The sequence below is a fragment of the Nerophis ophidion genome, linkage group LG02 (assembly GCF_033978795.1).
Source record: "Nerophis ophidion isolate RoL-2023_Sa linkage group LG02, RoL_Noph_v1.0, whole genome shotgun sequence".
NCBI classification, from domain to species: Eukaryota; Metazoa; Chordata; class Actinopteri; order Syngnathiformes; family Syngnathidae; genus Nerophis; species Nerophis ophidion.
The window spans coordinates 45,567,589-45,590,851 of NC_084612.1; the positions used below are offsets into that span (position 1 = coordinate 45,567,589).

The 23,263-nt window shown below is 40.7% G+C and overlaps 1 protein-coding gene and 1 long non-coding RNA gene across 4 annotated transcripts in view; one reads left to right on the forward strand and one right to left on the reverse strand.

The window, feature by feature from the left end:
• ano1a (anoctamin 1, calcium activated chloride channel a) overlaps positions 1 to 23,263 on the reverse strand; it is a 156,046-nt gene that overhangs the window by 86,906 nt on the left and 45,877 nt on the right. For all 3 annotated transcript variants that reach the window (XM_061884759.1, XM_061884754.1, XM_061884745.1), the window contains 3 exons: positions 17,092 to 17,146; positions 16,275 to 16,326; positions 1,792 to 1,847 (listed from right to left, as the gene is read on the reverse strand). In XM_061884759.1, the coding sequence (XP_061740743.1) occupies positions 1,792 to 1,847; positions 16,275 to 16,326; positions 17,092 to 17,146 (163 nt within the window). The remainder of the gene's footprint in view (positions 1 to 1,791; positions 1,848 to 16,274; positions 16,327 to 17,091; positions 17,147 to 23,263) is intronic.
• LOC133541386 (uncharacterized) lies at positions 11,894 to 22,845 on the forward strand. The gene is made up of 2 exons (XR_009803860.1): positions 11,894 to 12,371; positions 19,896 to 22,845. It is a non-coding gene; the product is annotated as an uncharacterized LOC133541386 (long non-coding RNA).

Consider the following 23,263-nt stretch of genomic DNA (forward strand, 5'->3'; position numbering starts at 1 on the left):
GTGACGAGATCCTGGGGCCCATTGTTGTGCCATTCATCTGAAACCTCATGTTGCAGCATGACAACCCCATGTTACAAGGATCTGTACCCAATTCCTGGAAGCTGAAATCATCCCAGTTCTTGCATGGCCAGCATACGCACCAGACATGTCCCCCATTGAGCATGTTTTGTTGCTAGACTTTTGACAAGAACAAGAAAGTTTGATCATATTACGTCTATACTGGCTCACCTGCACTGCTCCTATGCACTTAAGATGTGACTTTAAGGTTTTACTACTTACGTATAAAATACTACACGGTCTAGCGCCATCTTATCTTGCTGATTGTATTGTACCATATGTACCGGCAAGAAATCGGCGTTCAAAGAACTCTGGCTTATTAGTGATTCCCAGAGCCCAAAGTCTGCGGGCTATAGAGCCTTTCTATTTGGGCTCCAGTACTCTGGAATGCCCTCCCAGTAACAGTTGAGATGCTACCTCAATAGAAGCACTTAAGACCCAACCCTAAAACCCATTTGTATATTATCTAGCCTTTAAATAGACCCCCCTTTTAGACCAGTTGATCTGCCGTTTCTTTTCTGCTCTGCCCCTCTTTCCTTCGTGGAGATTCGGTGACCACAGACGACGCGCTAGCTGTCCAAAGTTGGGACCCAGGGTGAACCATCTGTGCAACATTTGGGGACGTTTCTGCGCTGCTGACTTGTCCTGATCTCCTGCTGGCCCCACTATGTACTGGACTCTCACAATATTATGCTAGATCAACTCAACGTCCATTGCACCGGTCCGCTCCAAGGTTTCTCATTGTCATCCCATAGAGTTGAGTTTTTTCTTGCCCTGATGTGGGATCTGAACCGAGGATGTCGTTGTGGTTTGTGCAGTCCTTTGAGACACTCGTGATTTAGGGCTATATAAGTAAACATTGATTGATTGATTGATTAAATGATTTTCGAATGCTGTGGATCGACGTATAAGACAGCGTTTTCCAGTACCTGCCAATATCCAGCAAAACCACACAGCCCATGAAGAAGAGTGGACTGACATTCGGCAGGCCCAATCTACAACCTGATCAACTCTATGTGAAGCAGATACAGTATGTACACTGTGTGAGGCAAATGGTGGTCACACCAGGTATTGACTGCTTTTCTGGTAGAGAAATGAACATTCAATTCTCGGGCAACAGTTATGGTGGACATTCCTGCAGTCAGCACACCCCAACAAAAATTGCGACATCTTTGGCATTGTTCTATGTGATAAAACTGCACATTTCAGATTGGCCTTTTATTGTGAGCGCCTAAGGCACACCTGTGCAATAATCATGCAGCTTAATCAGCATCTTGATATACCACACCTATGAGGTGAGATGGATTATCTTGGCAAAGAATAAGCGCTCACTTATACAGATTTAGGCAGATTTGTGAACAATATTTGAGAGGAATAGGTCTTTTGTGTATATAGTAAAAGTTTTAGATCTTTAAGTGCTGCGTTCATAGTTTTGTTCAGTATATTATTTACTCCACTTTTTTTTGCCAAAAATAATGTATGTAGCATTGAATGCCACCAATAATACATCATCTGATTTACAGTTTACTTCAGTTACTTGCAAAAACACTTTCAGTTCCATAATCTATTGTAAAGTATCAGATTTGGACTTGGAATCATATCGGATCTGAAGCGAAATAATTCAAATTCGGGAACGAAGGCCAAAAATGCTGATCGGGACATCCCTCCTTAAATTATTTTTCTATTATAGATGGTTTTACTACAGATGTTTTTCATACTGACGTTGATACTCACATCATGGGGAGGATAAGCAGATGTATAAACACCATTGGCAAGCAGACTGGTAATCCCTGTGGAAATCATTCATCAGTATTACATTCAAAAACACAAATAAATGGAAGGTCAAACAAAAAAAATACATAAATATTGTAAATGTTTTACAACTGTTAATTTTGCATCATTTCAATAGTATGTGCTCAATCAGCTGCTGTCTCTTATAAAATTTAAACAGCAGCAGACAATTTTCAATAGAAAGAAGAACTGCAGTTCCACAATGTTTATATTTCCTCACCATTCTTAACATGGCTATTCGTTTGTCAATATTAACATACAAATACTATGTAAAAAGACACTAAATGCTGTTAGGGGAGTCAGGGAATGAGTTTGAGGGGAGAAAACTTGTCCTTGCCTAAAATTGGTCTTGTTTCTCGATGTGTTGACAACAATGAGGTGTGTTAAGGACAGATATGAAACAGAGTTAAGACAATTAAACCACTTTGTTTATTGGTGCAGTAATTGATTTTATCATTAAGTTGGTTGGCAAGTGGCACAAATGTATTCAAAACTAATTGACATAATTTAACAAGGCAAACTTCACATACATACAAAAATATACTGTAACTCTGGCGTATGCATACACCCTCATGCGTAGGATGAGGGTTGTCTATATAGGTTCAGCAGGCGGCCCGGGATGAATACTAGTGTAATGAGATTGATATTTTTCTCTGTTAATTATCACAAACATGCCGTCGCTAAGCTTACTTTAGGGAGAGTTCAGCACACACTTCTATATATAGTGCTCACAATATTAGTTTAAATAAATATTAATATAACCTGTCCAAATTTATGACAGGTTATTGACATAATCATACATTTGTTAGTGTCCATTCACGTCATAGTATAAAGGTGGAGGGATCATCTTTATTCAATCCATTTCACTTGTAGTCGGGAACATACATATCACCAATAGTCCAGGTCCCTTTCTCCGTGCATCCCATAGTGTCTCATTATTCAATTATTCCTTTTGTTCGAAAAGGGCTATATTGTCCCATTTGTTTAGGTGAAAAAGTTGCCATTCTCCCCTTCGACTTAAAGGCCTATTGAAATGACATTTTCTTATTTAAACGGGGATAGTAGGTCCATTCTATGTGTTATACTTGATCATTTCGCGATATTGCCATATTTTTGCTGAAAGGATTTAGTAGAGAACATCCACGATAAAGTTTGCAACTTTCGGGGCTAAGAGAAAAGCCCTGCCTCTACCGGAAGTCGCAGACGATGACGTCACATGTTTGAGGGCTCCTCACATATTGACATTGATTTTAATGGGAGCCTCCAACAAAAAGTGCTATTCGGACCGAGAAAACGACAATTTCCCCATTAATTTGAGCGAGGATGAAAGATTCGTGTTTGAGGATATTGATAGTGACGGACTAGAAAAGAAAAAAAAAAACACGATTGCATTGGGATGGATTCCGATGTTTTTAGACACATTTACTAGGATAATTTTGGGAAATCCCTTATCTTTCTATTGTGTTGTTAGTGTTTTAGTGAGTTAAATAGTACCGGATAATAGGAGCGGTGTGTCCACGGGTGTGTTGACGCCAGTGTCTCAGGGGAGTCGACAGTAGCTATGGGTGGCACAAGCTCAGCTTTTCTCCGGTAAGAAGCGACTTTTTAACCACAATTTTCTCACCGAAACCTGCTGGTTGACATTCCGTCGTGATTCATGTTCGCTTGACCGCGCTCTGATCCATAGTAAAGTTTCACCTCCAGGAATTTTAAACAACGAATCACCGTGTGTTTGTGTGGCTAAAGGCTGAAGCTTCCCAACTCCATCTTTCTACCGTGACTTCTCCAATATTAATTGAACAAATTACAAAAGATTCAGCAACAAAATACTGTGTAATTATGCCGTTAAAGCAGACGACTTTTAGCTGTGTGTGTGCGCAGTGCTCATACTTCCTAAAAACCTTTGACGTCTTGCGTACACGTCATCATTACACAACGTTTTCAAGACGAAACTCCCGGGAAATTTAAAATTGCAATTTAGTAAACTAAAAAGGCCGTATTGGCATGTGTTGCAAAGTTAATATTTCATCATTGATATATAAACTATCAGACTGCGTGGTGGGTAGTAGTGGGTTTCAGTAGGCCTTTAAGTCTGTCACTAAGCACCATCGTCCAAAATGGGCACTCTGGGTAAAACAACACTAAAGGGCAACTGCACTTGTTTTTTTATTTTGCCCATCGTTCACAATCATTATGAGGGACAAAAAGACAAAAAGATTGTTTTTTTTTTGCATTCTAACATGTAAAAATCAAATCGTTCCTTGTAGCTAGCAATACAGCTAATGGGAGCAATCAATTATACCCCTAAATCATTTAAAAAATGCATTGAAAAAACGTGAACAATACTTTATTCGGTAACGTGTATAATAAACAAACTGTAGCAAAATTGGTAACACCGAGGAACACTTTTTCTTGCGTACTAACACACTGACGTGCAAAGGTATAAGCCGTATAAACTAAGCACAGAAAAAGATAAGATCGCTTACACATCAGCATGAAACGCGTTTGAGTTTGTAATGCACAACACAATGCGATAAGACATCAATCTGTACTGAATGAAAAACATAACCAATCATATTGAAGTATCTGTAAAGTATTAGCCCACATTTCATGTTTTCTTTGTACACAGCTACTGTAGCTCGATAGCGCATGCACTGTTGTTGTACAGTGATGTGCTGCATGTATCATGATCAACTGTATAGTGACTCTCTCGATGGACAGTTGTCCGTTTGGTCAAGCTGGCCGGGGACGTTTCCAGTTGATTTGGGCACTCAATTAATTCGTCATAACTTGGCTAAAAAGTTCCAAATTTGCAGAGTGACCATGTCGCACTCTCTCGGCTTCAGTCTGCTCCAACATTTCAACCTCTTCTTCATGCTCACTTCTATTAGCAGCAGTTCATCCTGAGTATATTTAGTTTCAAAACGGTATGGTTGTGAATCCTCATTTGTCCAAAAAAAGTCATCTTTGTTCTCTATTACAAAGTCTGCTATGATTATTGGATTTGGCAGAAGAGAAATGTAGAAGACTTCTGCTGCCGCTGTGACCCCTGTGTTGCCCGCAAAGGCCCCACCGGGCGCTCACAATTACCACTCCAACAGTTCCCAGTGGGGTGCGTCATGGACAGGATGCGAATTGACATCACAGGGCTATACCCACGGTCTGACGAGGGGAACCGCTATGTCCTCTCTGCCATACACTTTCACTAAGTAGCCAGAGGCATACGCCATTCCCAACCAGGAGGCCGCGACCATCGCTGATGCTCTGGTGGAGGGCATGATAAGTTGGTTTGGCGTCATGTTGTCCCTTCACATTGACCTAGGCCCAAACTCTGAGTCCCCGGTGTTTGCGGCCTGTGCGAGCGTCTGGTCAACCACAAAACCCGCACTACCCCACTGCACCTCAGAGCGATGGGTTTGCTCGCCATTGTCACCTCCCGCCACCAGCGTGACTGGGACTAACACCTGCCGCTCGCGCTTATGTCGTGTTGCTCTGCTGTCCAGGAATCAAGGTGTGCAAACCGGCGCTTCTCATGCTAGGGAGAGAGATGTGTACATCAGCAGAGCTGGCCTTTGGCCGCCCACCTAATGCCCCTGCCTTCGCTGCAGGGCAAGAGTCCGCCAGGAAATTACAGGACCGACTGGACTCAGCCCACAGTTTCGTGAAAAAAAAGCGCTACTATGACCTGACGACTCGGGGAAGGGACTTTGCGCCAGGCGAGTTGGTCTAGGGCTTACAATGCGATTTGGAAGAAGGGCCGCAGTCCCAAGCTGGATAGCAAATGGACATGGCCCTGTAGGATACTCCAGAAGCTGAGAGAGGTTGTTTATCGTGTCCAGCTGCCCCCGATGCACAGGGAAGGAAGGTGGCCCCCCACAGGAACAGACTCGCCGGGGGTCCCCCTCCCCCTGCCTCAGATATACAGGTGATCTCTCCCTTGCCCGCTCAGTTCCATTCCCAATTCCCCGCTTATGCCCCAGGGGGAACCAATTTTATCACCCCTGTTGTCCCCCGCCCCTTCCAGCTCCCTATATATATATATATATATATATATACATATATATATACACATATATACATATATATATATATATATATATATATATATATATATATATATATATATATATATATATATATATATATAGCTTGTACTGAAGACTTGTACTGAAGACGCATTTTATTGTACTTTTATGTGCAATCACAATGAAGTCCATTCCATTGTCATCAGAGCAAAGAGGAGACCCACACCCACTCTGTGCAAAGCTGCCACTGTTTCTGCCATGGTTGAGAAAGTTGTCACGCTTCAAATAAAAGCAAACTGATCGTTTATATCAATGAGCCAGTCAAATGATTTGTGGATGTCTGAAACTTTCAGTCTTTTGATACAATGTGATACTCTACCACAATGTAGAACAAATAAAAATACAACTAAAATAAAAATCAACAGAATAAAATATACATGATACATTTAATGATAGATCTTTTCACAACACAAAGCTTACATCTGCATTGAAACATATTGCATCAAATCGCATTGAATCGTAATGTTTTAAAAATTATTGTTATTGAATCGTATCATAACGCATGTATCGGGATTCTTATCGGATTCCCATTCAAGGTAGAAATACACACCTTTATAAATATATATACAAACCCCGTTTCCATATGAGTTGGGAAATTGTGTTAGATGTAAATATAAACGGAATATAATGATTTGCAAATAATTTTCAACCCATATTCAGTTGAATATGCTACAAAGACAACATATTTGATGTTCAAACTGATAAACATTTTTTTTTTTTTTATAATGCAAATAATAATTAACTTTAGAATTTGACGCCAGCAACACGTGACAAAGAATTTGGTAATGTGGCAATAAATACCGATAAAGTTGATGAATGCTCATCAAACACTTATTTGGAGCAACCCACAGGTGTGCAGGCTAGTTGGGAACAGGTGGGTGCCATGATTGGGTATAAAAAGAAGAAGAATGGGGCGAGGTACACCCCTTTGTCCACAACTGCACGAGCACATAGTCAAACAATTTAAGAACAACGTTTCTCAAAGTGCAATTGCAAAAAATTTGGGACGTCAACATATACGGTCCATAATATCATCAAAAGGTTTAGAGAATCTGGAGAAATCACTCCACGTAAGTGGCATGGCCGGAAACCAACATTGAATGACCGTGACCTTCGATCCCTCAGACGGCACAGTATCAAAAATCGATATCAATCTCTAAAGGATATCCCCACATGGGCTCGGGAACACTTCAGAAAACCACTGTTACTAAATAGAGTTTGTCGCTACATCTGTAAGTGCAAGTTAAAGCTCTACATTGCAAGGCAAAAGCCATTTATCAACAACATTCAAAAACGCCGCCGGCTTCTCTGGGCCCGAGATCATCTAAGATGGTCTGATGCAAAGTGGAAATGTGTTCTGTGGTCTGACGAGTCCACATTTCAAATTGTTTTTGGAAATATTTGAGATTGTGTCATCCGGACCAAAGGGGAAGCGAACCATCCAGACTGTTATCGACGCAAAGTGTAAAAGGCAGCATCTGTGATGGTATGGGGGGGCATTAGTGCCCAAGGCATGGGTAACTTACACATCTGTGAAGGCACCATTAGTGCTGAAAGGTACATACAGGTTTTAGAACAACATATGCTGCCATCCAAGCGCCGTCTTTTTCATGGACGCCCCTGCTTATTTCATCAAGACAATGCCAAGCCAAATTCAGCATGTGTTACAACAGCGTGGCTTCGTAAAAAAAGAGTGCGGGTACTTTCCTGGCCCGCCCGCAGTCCAGACCTGTCTCCCATCGAAAATGTGTGACGCATTATGAAGCGTAAAATACGACTGCGGAGACCCCCGACTGTTGAATGACTGAAGCTCTACATAAAACAAGAATGGGAAATAATTCCACTTTCAGAGCTTCAAAAATGTGTTTCCTCAGTTCCCAAACATTTATTGAGTGTTGTTAAAAGAAAAGGTGATGTAACACAGTGGTGAACATGCCCTTTCCCAACTACTTTGACACGTGTTGCAGCCAGGAAATTCTAGGTTAATTATTATTTGCAAAAAAAATAATAAAGTTTATGAGTTTGAACATCAAATATATTGTCTTTGTAGTGCATTGAATTGAATATGGGTTGAAAAGGATTTGGAAATCATTCTATTCTGTTTATATTTACATCTAACACAGTTTCCCAACTCATATGGAAACGGGGTTTGTACACACACACATATATATATATATATATATATATATGTATATATTTATATATATATATATATATATATATATACACACACATTATATATATATATATATACATAAATATATATACATAAATATATATATATATATATATATTTATATATATATATATATATATATATATATATATATATACATATATATATATATATATATATATATACACATATATACCTTATATTAAACAATAATGTTATCTTCTTCATGGATTTCAATCAAGTTCAGAAGGGTTTGTAGAGCGCAATGATTTTTGCTAAACTTATAAAAAAAGGAGTCACACAGAAAAGTTTGAGTATTAGAACCCTTCATTCATGACTAAAGTATTTTACCTTACTTACTTTCCGTAAGCTGGTTTGAAGAATATGAGTAGGAGAAATGTGCATCACTTAAAGTGAGTAAAAAAAAAACAAAGCGCAAACAGGAGAATAGGTCCTCAGAGCCTTAATTTATTCTTGCCAATGAGCGCTTATTGCTACTTCAATGGGATGTGTCTGTGAAATTCCGTTAAATATTTGTTATCTTCTCCAGGATGGAATGCTGTAAGCGCTACTCATCAAGACGCCCTCAAGGGGCCTTAAAAAGCTCCACTACATTCAAAACAGAGTCTGACAAGAATACAAAATACAACAACATTACATTAACCCTCGAGTCCCTCTATTAGGACTAAATACAAACAAACTTTGCTGCTCACACACAAATGCCTTTATGGAAATGTACCAGACTACCTTAAAGAACTTCTAGTTGGGCATGGATGGTACTTAGCGGGGGCTCTGTGGAAATGTGACCTTTTTTTATGTTTTATTGGCACTTTTGCCAACTCCAGCCGTCACCTCTAAAATACTTTTACTAACCTCTTTTTTTTGTCATTGCGGCAGTAAATTCCGCGATGTCTGGCCGAGAGAAATACGAAAAGTGAGGCCGCACAATGCCTCGTGCATCTCCGGATCCAGATATTTTGGAGGAGTCAGTTGTCGACTCCGTCGTTTTTAGGAGCATAAGCCAGAAGATGGACGAAATGCGAGCTGACATTCTTGACAATCTTAAATCCGTTGTCAGAGGAGTGGCTAGTGGCTGTTATGAAACCATTGGAGAGCATTCTCTCGTCCCATACCGGGGCCATCAGTAGGCTGGAGCTTGTTGCTAATACTAAGGCTAATGAGCTAATCAATCTCTGTGCCAGCGTCAACAAGCTTACTGCTTCCGTGGATCTCCTCGCTAAAAAATGTGATGATTTGGAGGGCCGCTCGAGGGCTATGAGGGTCCCCGTCCGACCTAGTTCAACGCTTAAATCTTGCAGGATGTCCTAAAGCTCGACGACAAACCCATGTTGGATCGTGCTCACCTGCGCGCAAGGCAAAAAGATGGCGAACCTCCTCTGCCGCTTGTTTTACAAGGAAATGTATTTAAAGTCCGGAACAAGATGGGTGGCGAGGGGAGCTTCTTTACTATCCTATATGGGCAAGAGGATTTAGATTTTTCCCAACTTTACTCCGGCCGTATCTCGGAAACAAACTGCCTTTGCTTCAGTAAAGAAAAAGCTACCAACGTGAAGTTTGGACTTCTCTTCCCGGCAATGTGGCGGATCATTTAATCCAATGGCCAGACTTACAGATCTGAGGATCCAATACAGGCAACATACTTTGTGGTAAAAAAATATCAAAATAGGAGTTGCACCAGACTCCGTCTAAGAGGCACAGTAAGATGTTTGCTGATCAGTGCTGTCAAGGCCTTAAGGACTGGAAATCCCGGGAGCGTAAGATTCCTTATCTGGATACTTGTTAAACTTGTTCTTCCTTACTCCGAGAGTGTTGCTACTCGGTTTGCTCTAGGCTCGTTTTTGTTAACATAACTACTATTTGAGTTTGTAAAAGTCTTGCCTTGCTTATTGATCTTGTTCTGCATCATTCAGACAAGCGTTGTTGCTATGGTTTCACATCGCCAATTTTGTCAAAATGACTACTATACGAGTGTGCATATAAGAGCTCTTTGCTGATAGTCAGCTAGAACGATATGGCCATTTTTCTTTCTTTCTTTTTTTTGTTTGAAGATTGACCTTAGTGCACGTCATTTGTTATCGACATGCCAAATTTCCAACGCCCACTGTGCAGCTTCTTTTGTTTTTTACAGCTCCACTAACTGAGAAGAGGAGTGAAAGTTTTTCTTTTGAGGCGAGAGGATGGACGCAGTTCAGAGGATTGCTTCTGCAGGAATTTGGGGTTTTGGGCGGGAGTTCAGTTCAGTATATCTTTTTTTATTTTTTTATTCATTGTTATTTAATTGTATTTATTATTTTAGTCTTTTTTTGTATTCTCGTGTTCTGTAGATTTTTTGTTGGCATTTTGCTATGACATGACCTAATCTAACAACGGCATCCGGCGGGTGTGGTATTGTTTTAACTGTTTTAACTGTAACAGACTTAGTAATTATATAAAGTGAAGTAATATGTTAAAGTTAAAGTATCAATGATTGTCTCTCACACACAAACGAGGTGTGGCAAAATTATTCTCTGCATTTGACCCATCCCCTTGATCACCCCCTGGGAGGTGAGGGGAGTAGTGGGCAGCAGTGGTGCCGCACTCGGCAATCATTTGTGGTGATTTAACCCCCAATTCCAACCCTTGATGCTGAGTGCCAAGCAGGGAGGTAATGGCTCCCATTTCTATAGTCTTTGGTATGACTCTGTTCGAACTCACAACCTACCGGTTTCAGGGCGGACACTCTAACCACTAGGCCACTACACCATCTTCGACTCATGTTAAACCCTCTGACCACTTGAAGTTGAGACGAAGATGGGTAGGACAGATCTTTACTTTTTCATTTTTGAGTAAATTGAGGGGTGCTGCTATTCTGCTGCATAAATCTGTTGCTTTTGTACTCCCGAACAATATTTCTGATACCAATGGGAGGTATGTTATCGTCACTGGTCAGATTTCAAACACTCCAGTAAAAGTTTATGCCCCCAACTATGATGATGACACTTTTGCAAACGCCTTTTTCCAAAACTCCCTGATTTGTCAATGTACTATTTAATATTAGGAGGAGACTTTAACTGTTGCTTTGATCCCCAGCTTATTGCTCATCACCCAAAACTTTTCCACCATCAAGATCAGCTAAGGTTAACCAGTCTTTAATGGAAACATTTTCTCTTTCAGATTTCTGGAGCTTTATGAATCCTATTAAAAGGCAATATTATTTTTTTTCTCGCGTCCATCAGACTTTTACCCGTATTGATTACTTTTTAGTTGACAAGCAAGTTACTTTAATCTATACCTACATAGTAATAAAATGCAACTGTTATTTTGGATAATGCCAAATGTTTTATGGAATTTAGGGGTGTCAAAAAGATTAGAATTAATCGCGATTCTTATTTGTATTGTAACGATTCTTAATCGATTATAAAAAATGAAAAATACATACATAAAAAATTAAAGTTACTGTCTAGCCACTCAGGCAAATTATATTATTGATGTAAATTTACTCTGTATTTATCGTTTTACTCCAAGCTGGATGACTCTTTTAATTAATCTGAACATTCCCTCAGTTCATTAGTCCGCTGCAATGGTATTGGGGAGACCAGTAAATGCTGCAGAACTGAATGTTGCAGCATTGTCACTACAAAGCAGTAAATCTCAGGGACCGGATGGTTACTCTTCCGGATTTAAAAAAGAAGTTTTGGCATAAGCTTGCCCCTTTGTTATTGGATATGTACAATGCATCATTTAAAGGCCTACTGAAACCCACTACTACCCACCACCAGTTTATATATCAATGATGAAATATTAACATTGCAACACATGCCAATACGGCCTTTTTAGTTTCTCTAAATTACAATTTTACATTTCCTGGGAGTTTCGTCCTGGAAACGTTGTTTAATGATGACGTGTACGCAAGACGTCACAGGTTTTTAGGAAGTATGAGCGCTGCACACACACACAGCTAAATGTCGTCTGCTTAAACGGCATAATTACACAGTATTTTGGAGATCTATGTTGCCACACAAACACACAGTGATTCCTTGTTTAAAATTCCTGGAGGTGAAACGTTGCTATGAATCAGAGCGCGGTCAAGCCAACATGAATCAAGACGGAATGTCAACCAGCATGTTTCGGTGAGGAAATTGTGGTTAAAAAGTCGCTTCTTACCGGAGAAAAGCTGAGCTTGTGTCATCCATGAAGCTGCCGTCGACTCCCCTGAGACATCGGCGTCAAGACACCCATGAAGACACCTTTCCGACTATCAGGTAATATTTAACTCATTAAAACACTAGCAACACAATAGAAAGATAATGAATTTCCCAGAGTTATCCTACTAAATGTGTCTAAAAACATCGGAATCTGTCCCAATCGCGGTTTTTCTTTCTTTCTAGTCCGTCGCTATCAATATCCTCAAACACAAATCTTTCACCCTTGCTCAAATTAATGGGGAAATTGTCGTTTTCTAGGTCCGAATAGCACTTTTTGTTGGAGGTTCCCATTATAAACAATGTGAATATGTGAGGAGCCATCACACTTGCGACGTCATCATCTGCGACTTCCAGTAAAGGCAGGGCTTTTCTCTTAGCACCGACAGTTGCAAACTTTATCGTGGATGTTCTCTACTAAATCCTTTCAGCAAAAATATGGCAATATCGCGAAATGATCAAGTATGACACGTAGAATGGACCTGCTATCCCCATTTAAAGAAGGAAATCTCATTTCAGTAGGCCTTTAATTCTGGCCACCTTCCGCAAATGCTTAAGCAAGCGTCAGTTTCTCTCTTGAAAAACGACAAAGATCCCTCTTTGTATCATCATATTAGCCTATTGAATGTGGATTTTAAAATATTGTCTAAATTGCTAGCTTTACGTCTTGACACCAATTTTCCTTCTATTATTAATGCAGCTCAAACAGGGTTCATCCGAAATAGGCACTCCTTTTCTAATCTTTAACATATTTTCAAATATTGTTGCTCGCTTCCAACATCCAAGAGGCTGTGATATCACTGAATGCGTAAAAAGCTTTTGACAAGGTGGAGTGGAACTATCTATGTTATATCCTGGAGATATTCGGCTTCCGGAATAGTTTTATTTTGTGCGTAAAGCTTCTTTATTCATCCCCAGTAGCCCTGGTCAAGACAAATAACATTCAATCCCAATACTTTTGGCTCTATTGTTCTATGCAGCAAGGCTGTCCTCCCAGCTTATTGCTTTTTGCTCTTGTTATTGAGCCTCTTTCAATACCACTTTGCACCAAACCGCTTGTTACATGTATATGTGCAAGTGAAAGTCTCTCTCTATACAGATGACCTCCTTCTATATGTCTCGGACATCTCCGTCTCGATCCTGGCTGCCTTGAGTACTCTCCAAGCTTTTGGACGTGTGTCTGGTTACAAATTGAACTTGGGTAAAAGGGAAATATTTCCTATAAATTTTGCTGCTAGGAAAAACCGTCTGCACAATTTTCCCTTTAAAAATGCCTCACATAGTGTCAGATACAAGGTCAAACATATGCTTGCAAAGCTTTACAAAGCCAGCTTCGTTCCATTGTTGTACAAATCAAGGGAGATTTTAAAGTTAAATAAAGTTGAAGTCCCCACAAGAGTCACACACACACTAGGTGTGGTGAAACATCCTCTGTAGGAAGTAGGAAGGCAATGGGTCCCATTGTTATAGTCTTTCGTATTACTAGGCCGGGATTTGAACTCACGACCTTCCAGTCTCAGGGCGGACACTCTAACCGCAAGGCCTCGGATCACTGTTTTTTACCTAGCTACAGTAGCATGTATCAACTCTGTTAAAATGAATGTACCTCCGCAATTTTCCTATCTTTTCCGGTGCATACCACTTTTTCTCCCTCAGTCCTTCTTTCGTAAAATAGATAGATTTTAGACTTCATTTGAAATAAAATGACTCACAGGATATGTAAAGAATATTTGCAAAGACCCAAATTGTCTGGAGGATTGGCACTACCAGACTTAAGGTTTTACTATTGGGACACCAACATTAGAGTTGTTAAATATTGGTTGCATTTGTTCCCCCACTGTTATGGCTGATTATGAAGGCTAACTCAATCTTAGGGCTCTCGTTCACTCTCCCATCCACTCTTTTACTTCCACTTTTTGTGAACATTTTAATCATAACAACCTCATTTAGTATGTGGGTTCAGTTTAAGTGCTATTTTGGTTTACAGACTATTTCTAGTCTGGCACCTATCACTGCTAATCATGCTTTTGCTCCTACTCTTTAAGTTGGTCAAGTCTGGGGATCAACAACATTGACGATTTATACATTACCAACAGTTTTGCCTCTTTTCTGCATGTAATACATTTTCACTCCCTAAACAACACTTTTTTAGATATCCGCAGTTTTGTTCGTAATGCTTTATCTTGGTATTCCAGATTTACCAACTTTGGGAGCAGCATTTGGTTATAAGTCTTTCTGGGGGTAGCTGGACAGAGATCTTGAGTCGAGTTCAAGAGCCTTATTCAATGCAAGCTAATACATCATACTTATTATACCACAATTCGATTAGCGAAGATATATGATGGCATATCTATGTTATATGATGAGTGTAAACCAGCTCCAGCTAACTTAATACATATGTTTGACTTTGCCCATCCCTGAACAGCTATTGGCAAAATTGTTTAACACTTTGTCAGTGGTCACTGGCAAAAGATTTGAACCAAATCCTCTAAGTGGACTATTCGGGGTGGCACCTCAGTCATTTACCCTTAATAAATCCAAAAATAATCTTTTAGCATTCACTACTTTGTTGGCTAGAAGACTTATTGTGTTAAATTGGGAGGCAACATCACCTCTTTGCCACCCGCTGGGTTAAATATGTTAATTATTTTCTCAAACTGAAGAAGATTAGGCTGACGTCGAATGGTTGCTCTGCAAAGTTTCAAGAACTATGGGGAGTCTTTCTGCGATATGTTGGTGAAATTGATCTCCAAATAAACCCTGATTGAAACACAATTGAAATGAGGGTGGTAGATGAGACTTTTGTCTGCTTGTCATTTGCTAAATCTCTCTAAGGCAGAGGTATCACAGTCGTTTTCACTAAGGGTCACATCGCAGTCATGTTTGGCCCCAGAGGGCCGCTTTTAACAGTGAATACTAGTATTACCCAATTGTTTATGCATTTTATTTGTAGATTTTTAATTAAACTAAAATATGTTAAGTTGCAATATTTTCACCTCAAAATGTATTGTGATTTACTGTAAATGGAAAAACAGTACTGCTGTTTTTATGGAATTAAAAGATAGCTCAGTTGCCAGAATTTACTGTAAAATTCACATTAGCTTTTTTACTGTAAATAAAAATAACTGCAATTTTACAGGGATTTTTTGGCACCTGAGCTGCCAGTTTTTTTATTGTTGTTTTTTTTTACTGCAAATCAACAACAGTAGATTTTTCGGTGTATTACTGTGAATACCAAAACCGCACCACAGTTTATTAAACACTTAGAGAAAAATCCTGTAAAAACCACAGTAAAGTTCACAATTTTACAATGGAATCTATTTCTGCTTTTACATTGCACAATTTGATGGATAACTTGCTTTGAAATCATTATCATTAGTATTTATGTCTATTTAAAAAATGGTTTGACTAATATATTTTTGCATAAATACACAATATCTAAGTTAACATAATTTACGATTAAATGGAGTACTTTTTTTCTCCCAAAATAGAAAGAAAGAGTACATTTAGTAAATAAAGTTATAGTACTTTATTGATAAATATTATTTCCAAGCTTTTGAGGGCCAAATAAAATGAAGTAGCGGGCCACATCTGGCACCCGGGCCTTGAGTTTGACACCTGTGCTCTAAGTTATATCAGAAATGCAATTGTTTGTGGTTTTATGTGAATACATGTCTTTGGTTTCTTTTTTACTTTATCTATTTATTATATTATTATTTGTATTTATTTATGTATTTAATTTGTGTGTGTGGGGGGGGGGGGGGTTGCGGAGGAACAGCATTTAATGTACTTCTATTCTATAGGTGTGGATGACAATGCTTTTTCGTATTTTTTAAAATTCAGATTTTCTAATTTTTACTTTCCTTAACTGTCTTATTTTGAGTCATTCGAAATAATTATATTGTGCGTACCAGTGCACTCACACTATTTGATCATGCTAAAAGTCATCTAGAGACTTCTTACCCATTGAGTATGTCTCCTTTGTGCATCTTGTCCTTTTGAGCACTTCATATGCCTGAAAACATAGCAAACATCTAAAGTTAAAACGATATTAACATATATTTCTCATGTGATTGTACTTGTACAAAAGTCATTAAAATAGTAGAAGTACATTTGGAATATATAAAATATCAAGTAGAGAAGATGTACAGGTGTCATTTGACAAGTATGACAGTATGTCTGAAGTCATGCTCATTGCCCGCTGTTGTAAATATATTATGCAGTATTTATGCATATTCTGCACACGTGTTGCTACAGTCCACTTTGTTGCTGTAAAACCAGAATTTTGGGGCCAGAAAAGGCCATATGTTTCGCAATGTGGTATACAACTATAAACTTACTGATTCAAACAGTTTCAGGTTGGACTGGCACATTCATCTAGAACAGTGGTTCCCAAATGTTTTTTCACACCTCAGAAAAATACCACCATAATGACCAACATTGAAATACAGTAGCATAATAGGCTTAAATGTTCAAAAACAAGGCAGAGTTTTCAGTTAACAAGTATATGTAATATTGTTGGTCACTGTAACATTACACATAGTTAAAACATTAACACTGAGTTTAAATATAGAAAAGTAAAACACTGTACTTTAATCAAGTGATTCTTTGGCGTACCACTTGTGGTACACATACGGCACTTTGAAAATCATTGATCTAGTAGACACATTGCAAACATACAGTAAATAAATATTGATGTTATTGATCACTGAATTAGTAAGATGTTGGTGATCACCTGAGATATCAACCCCAAAAATGTATTTCATGAAGTAATACTTACCAATGTGCTCCTGGTCTTGCTGTCAAAAAAATTGTCTTTGTCTGACAGATCAAATCTGGTAATGAAAAACAAAACACAAAACACTCAGTGCCCAATTTACTGAGATCCAAATAACACGCGCTCGACAGCATGTGCAAAAAACAAAATTGTGTGTACATTGAGTGGGAGTGTTGCATGTGATCTACTAACACTGTGTGTGCAGTTGAAACATACTCCAGACCGCCATATTTAAATGAGGACTTTGCATATATACAGGGCTTTTATCACTGAGGCACTTGATAATTTTCCGCACATTCATGATTGCGTGCTCCTACCTGTGTGCGATGTGTTGCACCAGCAGCACACATCTATATACCTTTAACATGTTTCTGAATCGCAATCAAAACATTAGAAACATATGCATACTGACACTTAAATTTGTGCGCGAGATTGTGGATCGCATCACCAGCAAATTCCTATGTCTGCAATTATTCAAACTTGAAAACACATCAAAATGACGTCTTTTAAAGTTTGAGGTACAAACGTTTGTATTTGAACAGGTTTGAATGTTATTGTCAGACAAAAAAAGAACTTTACCACAAATACAAAAGACAACACAATGTCAGCAATTTTAATACAAATCAAACTAAATATCTTTATGTACAAATTTTGTCTACTTACAAATGTTTGACCAAGTTTCATGGTGGGATTTTAGAAAAGAATGACTCGAGCACTTGGTCAAGGTAAAACATTCTTACTCTGTTGACCAGTTGTTGAAAATAAGATTTTTGCTAATTTAGATTTTTTTTTCCTCATCCATCTTCTTCCGCTTATCCGAGGTCGGGTCGCGGGGGCAGCAACCTAAGCAGGGAAACACAGACTTCCCTTTCCCCAGCCACTTCGTCTAGCTCTTTCCGGGGGATCCCGAGGCGTTCCCAGGCCAGCCGGGAGACATAGTCTTCCCAACATGTCCTGGGTCTTCCCCGTGGCCTCCTACCGGTTGGACGTGCCCTAAACACCTCCCTGGGGAGGCGTTCGGGTGGCATCCTGACCAGATGCCCGAACCACCTCATCTGGCTCCTCTCGATGTGAAGGAGCAGCGGCTTTACTTTGAGTTCCTCCCGGATGGCAGAGATTCTCACCCTATCTCTAAGGGAGAGCCCCGCCACAAGGCGGAGGAAACTCATTTCGGCCGCTTGTACCCGTGATCTTATCCTTTCGATCATGACCCAAAGCTCATGACCATAGGTGAGGATGGGAACGTAGATCGGCCAGTAAATTGAGAGCTTTGCCTTCTGGCTCAGCTCCTTCTTCACCACAACGGATCGGTACAACGTCCGCATTATTGAAGACGCCGCACCGATCCGCCTGTCGATCTCACGATCCCCTCTTCCCTCACTCGTGAACAAGACTCCTAGGTACTTGAACGCCTCCACTTGGGGCAGTGTCTCCTCCCCAACCCGGAGATGGCATTCCACCCTTTTCCGGGCGAGAACCATGGACTCGGACTTGGAGGTGCTGATTCTCATTCCGGTCGCTTCACACTCGGCTGCAAACTGATCCAGTAAGAGCTGAAGATCCTGGTCAGATGAAGCCATCAGGACCACATCATCTGCAAAAAGCAGAGACCTAATCTTGCGGTCACCAAACCGGAACCCCTCAACGCCTTGACTGCGCCTAGAAATTCTGTCCATAAAAGTTATGAACAGAATCGGTGACAAAGGACAGCCTTGGCGGAGTCCAACCCTCACTGGAAATGTGTTCGACTTACTGCCGGCAATGCGGACCAAGCTCTGGCACTAATCGTACAGGGAGCGGACCGCCACAATAAGACAGTCCGATACCCCATACTCTCTGAGCACTCCCCACAGGACTTCCCGAGGGACACGGTCGAATGCCTTCTCCAAGTCCACAAAGCACATGTAGACTGGTTGGGCAAACTCCCATGCACCCTCAAGAACCCTGCGGAGAGTATAGAGCTGGTCCACAGTTCCACGACCAGGAAGAAAACCACACTGTTCCTCCTGAATCCAAGGTTCGACTATCCGGCGTGATCCTGCCAGTAGCATATGCTTGTCTCAAAGATTAAGCCATGCAAGTGCAAACGAGTTTGACAGTGAAACTTCTTTTCCTCATGTTTGTTTGAAATTAACTGAAACTGAACTGAACACGGGACAGCACGGTGGAGGGGTTAGTGCGTCTGCCTCACAATACGAAGGTCCTGAGTAGTCCTGGGTTCAATCCCGGGCTCAGGATCTTTCTGTGTGGAGTTTGCATGTTATCCCCGTGAATGCGTGGGTTCCCTCCGGGTATTCCGGCTTCCTCCCACTTCCAAAGACATGCACCTGGGGATAGGTTGATTGGCAACACTAAATTGGCCCTAGTGTGTAAATGTGAGTGTGAATGTTGTCTGTCTATCTGTGTTGGCCCTGCGATGAGGTGGCGACTTGTCCAGGGTGTACGCGGCCTTCCACCCAATTGTAGTTGAGATAGGCACCAGCGCCCCCCGCGACCCCAAAGGGAAAAAGGGGTAGAAAATGGATGGATGGATTTCCCCCCCCCCCATGTTTGTATTATGTTTATTAAAGGGGAGATGACGGCAGACTGACACCAGGTGGACGTAATGTTCAATAATGCATTATATATATATATATATATATATATATATATATATATATATATATATATATATATATATATATGTATATAATAACAATAATAAACAATACTAAACTAATAAGATAACACAAGGAACTGGAGTGTGTCAAACCAAAGTGCATAAGTGTGTTACTATGTGTGTAGATTAACTGAACTGTGTGTTGTAGAGAGCAAAGGAACAAGGCAGTCCGAGAGGCAGGCAGATGAACATCAAGGGCAGGAGAGAAGAGGCTCCGTGTTCAGGCGAGGGTCGAGAATCGAGGAAGGCAGTCTCATTTAAGTCTCATCTTAAAACTCATCTGTATACTCTAGCCTTTAAATAGACCTCCTTTTTAGACCAGTTGATCTGCCGCTTCTTTTCTTTCTCCTATGTCCCCCCCTCCCTTGTGGAGGGGGTCCGGTCCGATGACCATGGATGAAGTACTGACTGTCCAGAGTCGAGACCCAGGATGGACCGCTCGTCGGGACCCAGGATGGACCGCTCGCCTGTATCGGTTGGGGACATCTCTACGCTGCTGATCCGCTCGAGATGGTTTCCTGTGGACGGGACTCTCACTGCTGTCTTGGAGCCACTATGGATTGAACTTTCACAGTATCATGTTAGACCCGCTCGACATCCATTGCTTTCGGTCCCCTAGAGGGGGGGGGTTGCCCACATCTGAGGTCCTCTCCAAGGTTTCTCATAGTCAGCATTGTCACTGGCGTCCCACTGAATGTGAATTCTCCCTGCCCACTGGGTGTGAGTTTTCCTTGCCCTTTTGTGGGTTCTTCCGAGGATGTTGTAGTCGTAATGATTTGTGCAGTCCTTTGAGACATTTGTGATTTGGGGCTATATAAATAAACATTGATTGATTGATTGAACACAGGGGGGGAACAAAAGACGATCTCGAAGGGGGAACACTGGTACACGGAGATGTAACTAAGTTCCCGCGTTGATTTTTGGGTCCACTAGACCTTTATCCAGCACAACCTCATCAAATCCAGGTGAGCAGATTGGCGTGTGGGTGCAGGATTGTCGCTGTGTGGGTGTGCTGCGCTCAGCGTGGGCGGAGGCATGTCCGAGCTAGCTGCCAGAGGAGAAACTGTGACAAATACGGGTCCAAATCCACGCCGTGACCGTTTGTTTGAAATTAACTGAAACTGAACTGAACACGGGCAGCAGGAGTTAGTGCGTCTGCCTCACAATACGAAGGTCCTGAGTAGTCCTGGGTTCAAGCCCAGGCTCGGAATCTTTCTGTGTGGAGTTTGCATGTTCTCCCCGTGACTGAGTGGGTTCCCTCCGGGTACTCCGGCTTCCTCCCACCTCCAAAGACATGCACCTGGGGATAGGTTGATTGGCAACACTAAATTGGCCCTAGTGTGTGAATGTGAGTGTGAATGTTGTCTGTCTATCTGTGTTGGCCCTGCGATGAGGTGGCGACTTGTCCAGGGTGTACCCTGCCTTCCGCCCGATTGTAGCTGAGATAGGCACCAGCGTCCCCCGCGACCCCCAAAAAAAAGGGAATAAGCGGTAGAAAATGGAATTGGCCCTAGTGTGTGAATGTGAGTGTGAATGTTGTCTGTCTATCTATGTTGGCCCTGCGAAGACGTGGCGACTTGTCAAGGGTGTACACCGCCTTCTGCCCGATTGTAGCTGAGATAGGCACCGCGACCCCAAAGGGAATAAGCGGTAGGAAATGGATGGATGGATGGATGAATGGATGGATGGATGGATGGATGAACTGAACACTGAGGGTTGAATCAGTAGTCTAATTCTACAAACCCCACTGCAGCTTCACTGTGACAAGTATGCCTTGCTTTTGCCCCCTGCAGAGTGGCGGGAGATCAACCCTAGTTTTAATGGTTTCATCAAATTTATTTGGGTGATGTTTAGGCTGCCCAAATGTATAGCTGTGGAGAGCCAGAAGTGGCCCAAGGGCAACCAGTTGAATAGACTTGGCTTACTTTTGTCTGAGGCTCGATCTTGTTTTGATTGAGGGAATTCCATCCATCCATTTTCTACGGCTTATTCCCTTTGGGGTTGCGGGGGGCGCTGGTGCCTATCTCGGCTACAATCGGGCGGAAGGCGGTGTACACCCTGGACAAGTCACTACCTCATTGCAGGGTGATCTTGAAATCAAAACCAGCACGGGAGCATTTTTTAAGTTTCGGTCTGTTGTTACAAAACACCTAAGTCCTAAATCCACTACTGGCCAAAAACATCTCTCTCGCAGTGTCCATTTGATTGAATCATGTGACATATGCCAGACTGTTTACTACAAACATAGCCCCACGTCACAACTATCACCAGCACAATGGTATGTTTTACTACTGGGATTTTGAAGCCTGACTTTTAACAGGCCAATGTTTATCGAGTGGACTGGAAGTTGTGCTGCTGTGGCAACACTGAATATGTATTTAGTTTTTCATGGTGTAAGGCAGTGGTCCCCAACCTTTTTGTAGCTGCGGACCGATCAACGCTTGATGATTTGTCCCGCGGCCCGGCAGGAGGGGGTCGATTATTTCTTTTATTTTATCTTATTTTTTTTCATGATAAAGGGAGGTTTTTTGGGTTGGTGCACTAATTGTAAGTGAATCTTGTGTTTTTTAATGATGATTTAATAAAAAAAAAATAAACAAAATAAATAAATAAAAATAAATAATAATAATAAAAAAATATTCTGTGGCCCGGTACCAATCGAGTTATCCCTTACACCGGTGGTTGGGGACCACTGGTGCAAGGGATAACTGTTAATAACTGTATTGTAAATGTATTACTGGTTTTCCTGTGTATCATATGCCTGTTATTTTGTAGGTTGCACAAGTAGATATGTGGAACTCACTGATGAAAACAAAAACTTTAATGTGTCTTTCACAGAAAAGTTAACAAAATGCTAAGGTATAGATCATAAATATATTTAAAAGATGAAATTTGAACAAAAGTTAAAAGTATTCTAGTGCCAGTTGAAATGGATACAAGTTAAACGGTTTCAGTTGATGTTTAGTTTATGTAAATTTACAAATGTGTAAGGCTAAAATCTGTATCCTGTTAAGCCATTTTTTTAGTATGTTTGCTCATTAGCTCTTACGTTGGTCAATGAACCCACAGATGTTCAATAAAAGACTATTTGACCATCAGCTCTGGACCTTAATTTCCACAACAAGAAAGCTGGAACGAGAAGACACCAGGAAAGGACAAAATACACAAGTTTCCTCTGGAAAACAGGAAGGCTGATAGTTATGGCCTGAATGTCTTAGAGGTAGTGTATGTACTGTAAATAGAACATTTCAGTACCCGACTATTGTAGTGCATGTAAACTTAGTTGCTGCCTCATTCCTTACTAAATATGTGTAAAATACATACATTTTAAAGTAGCAGAGCGCATAATTACACGCTATGAACATCTTGCATGAACAAGTATCAACACAAAACTGTGTTCCTAAACTCTACACCTCAAAACTACAATGTACAAGTTTCATTACAAATATCCTGATGTATATCCTTGAATCCCTGTATATAATAATACTACTGGCTTGAAGTTTACAATAAAATGAT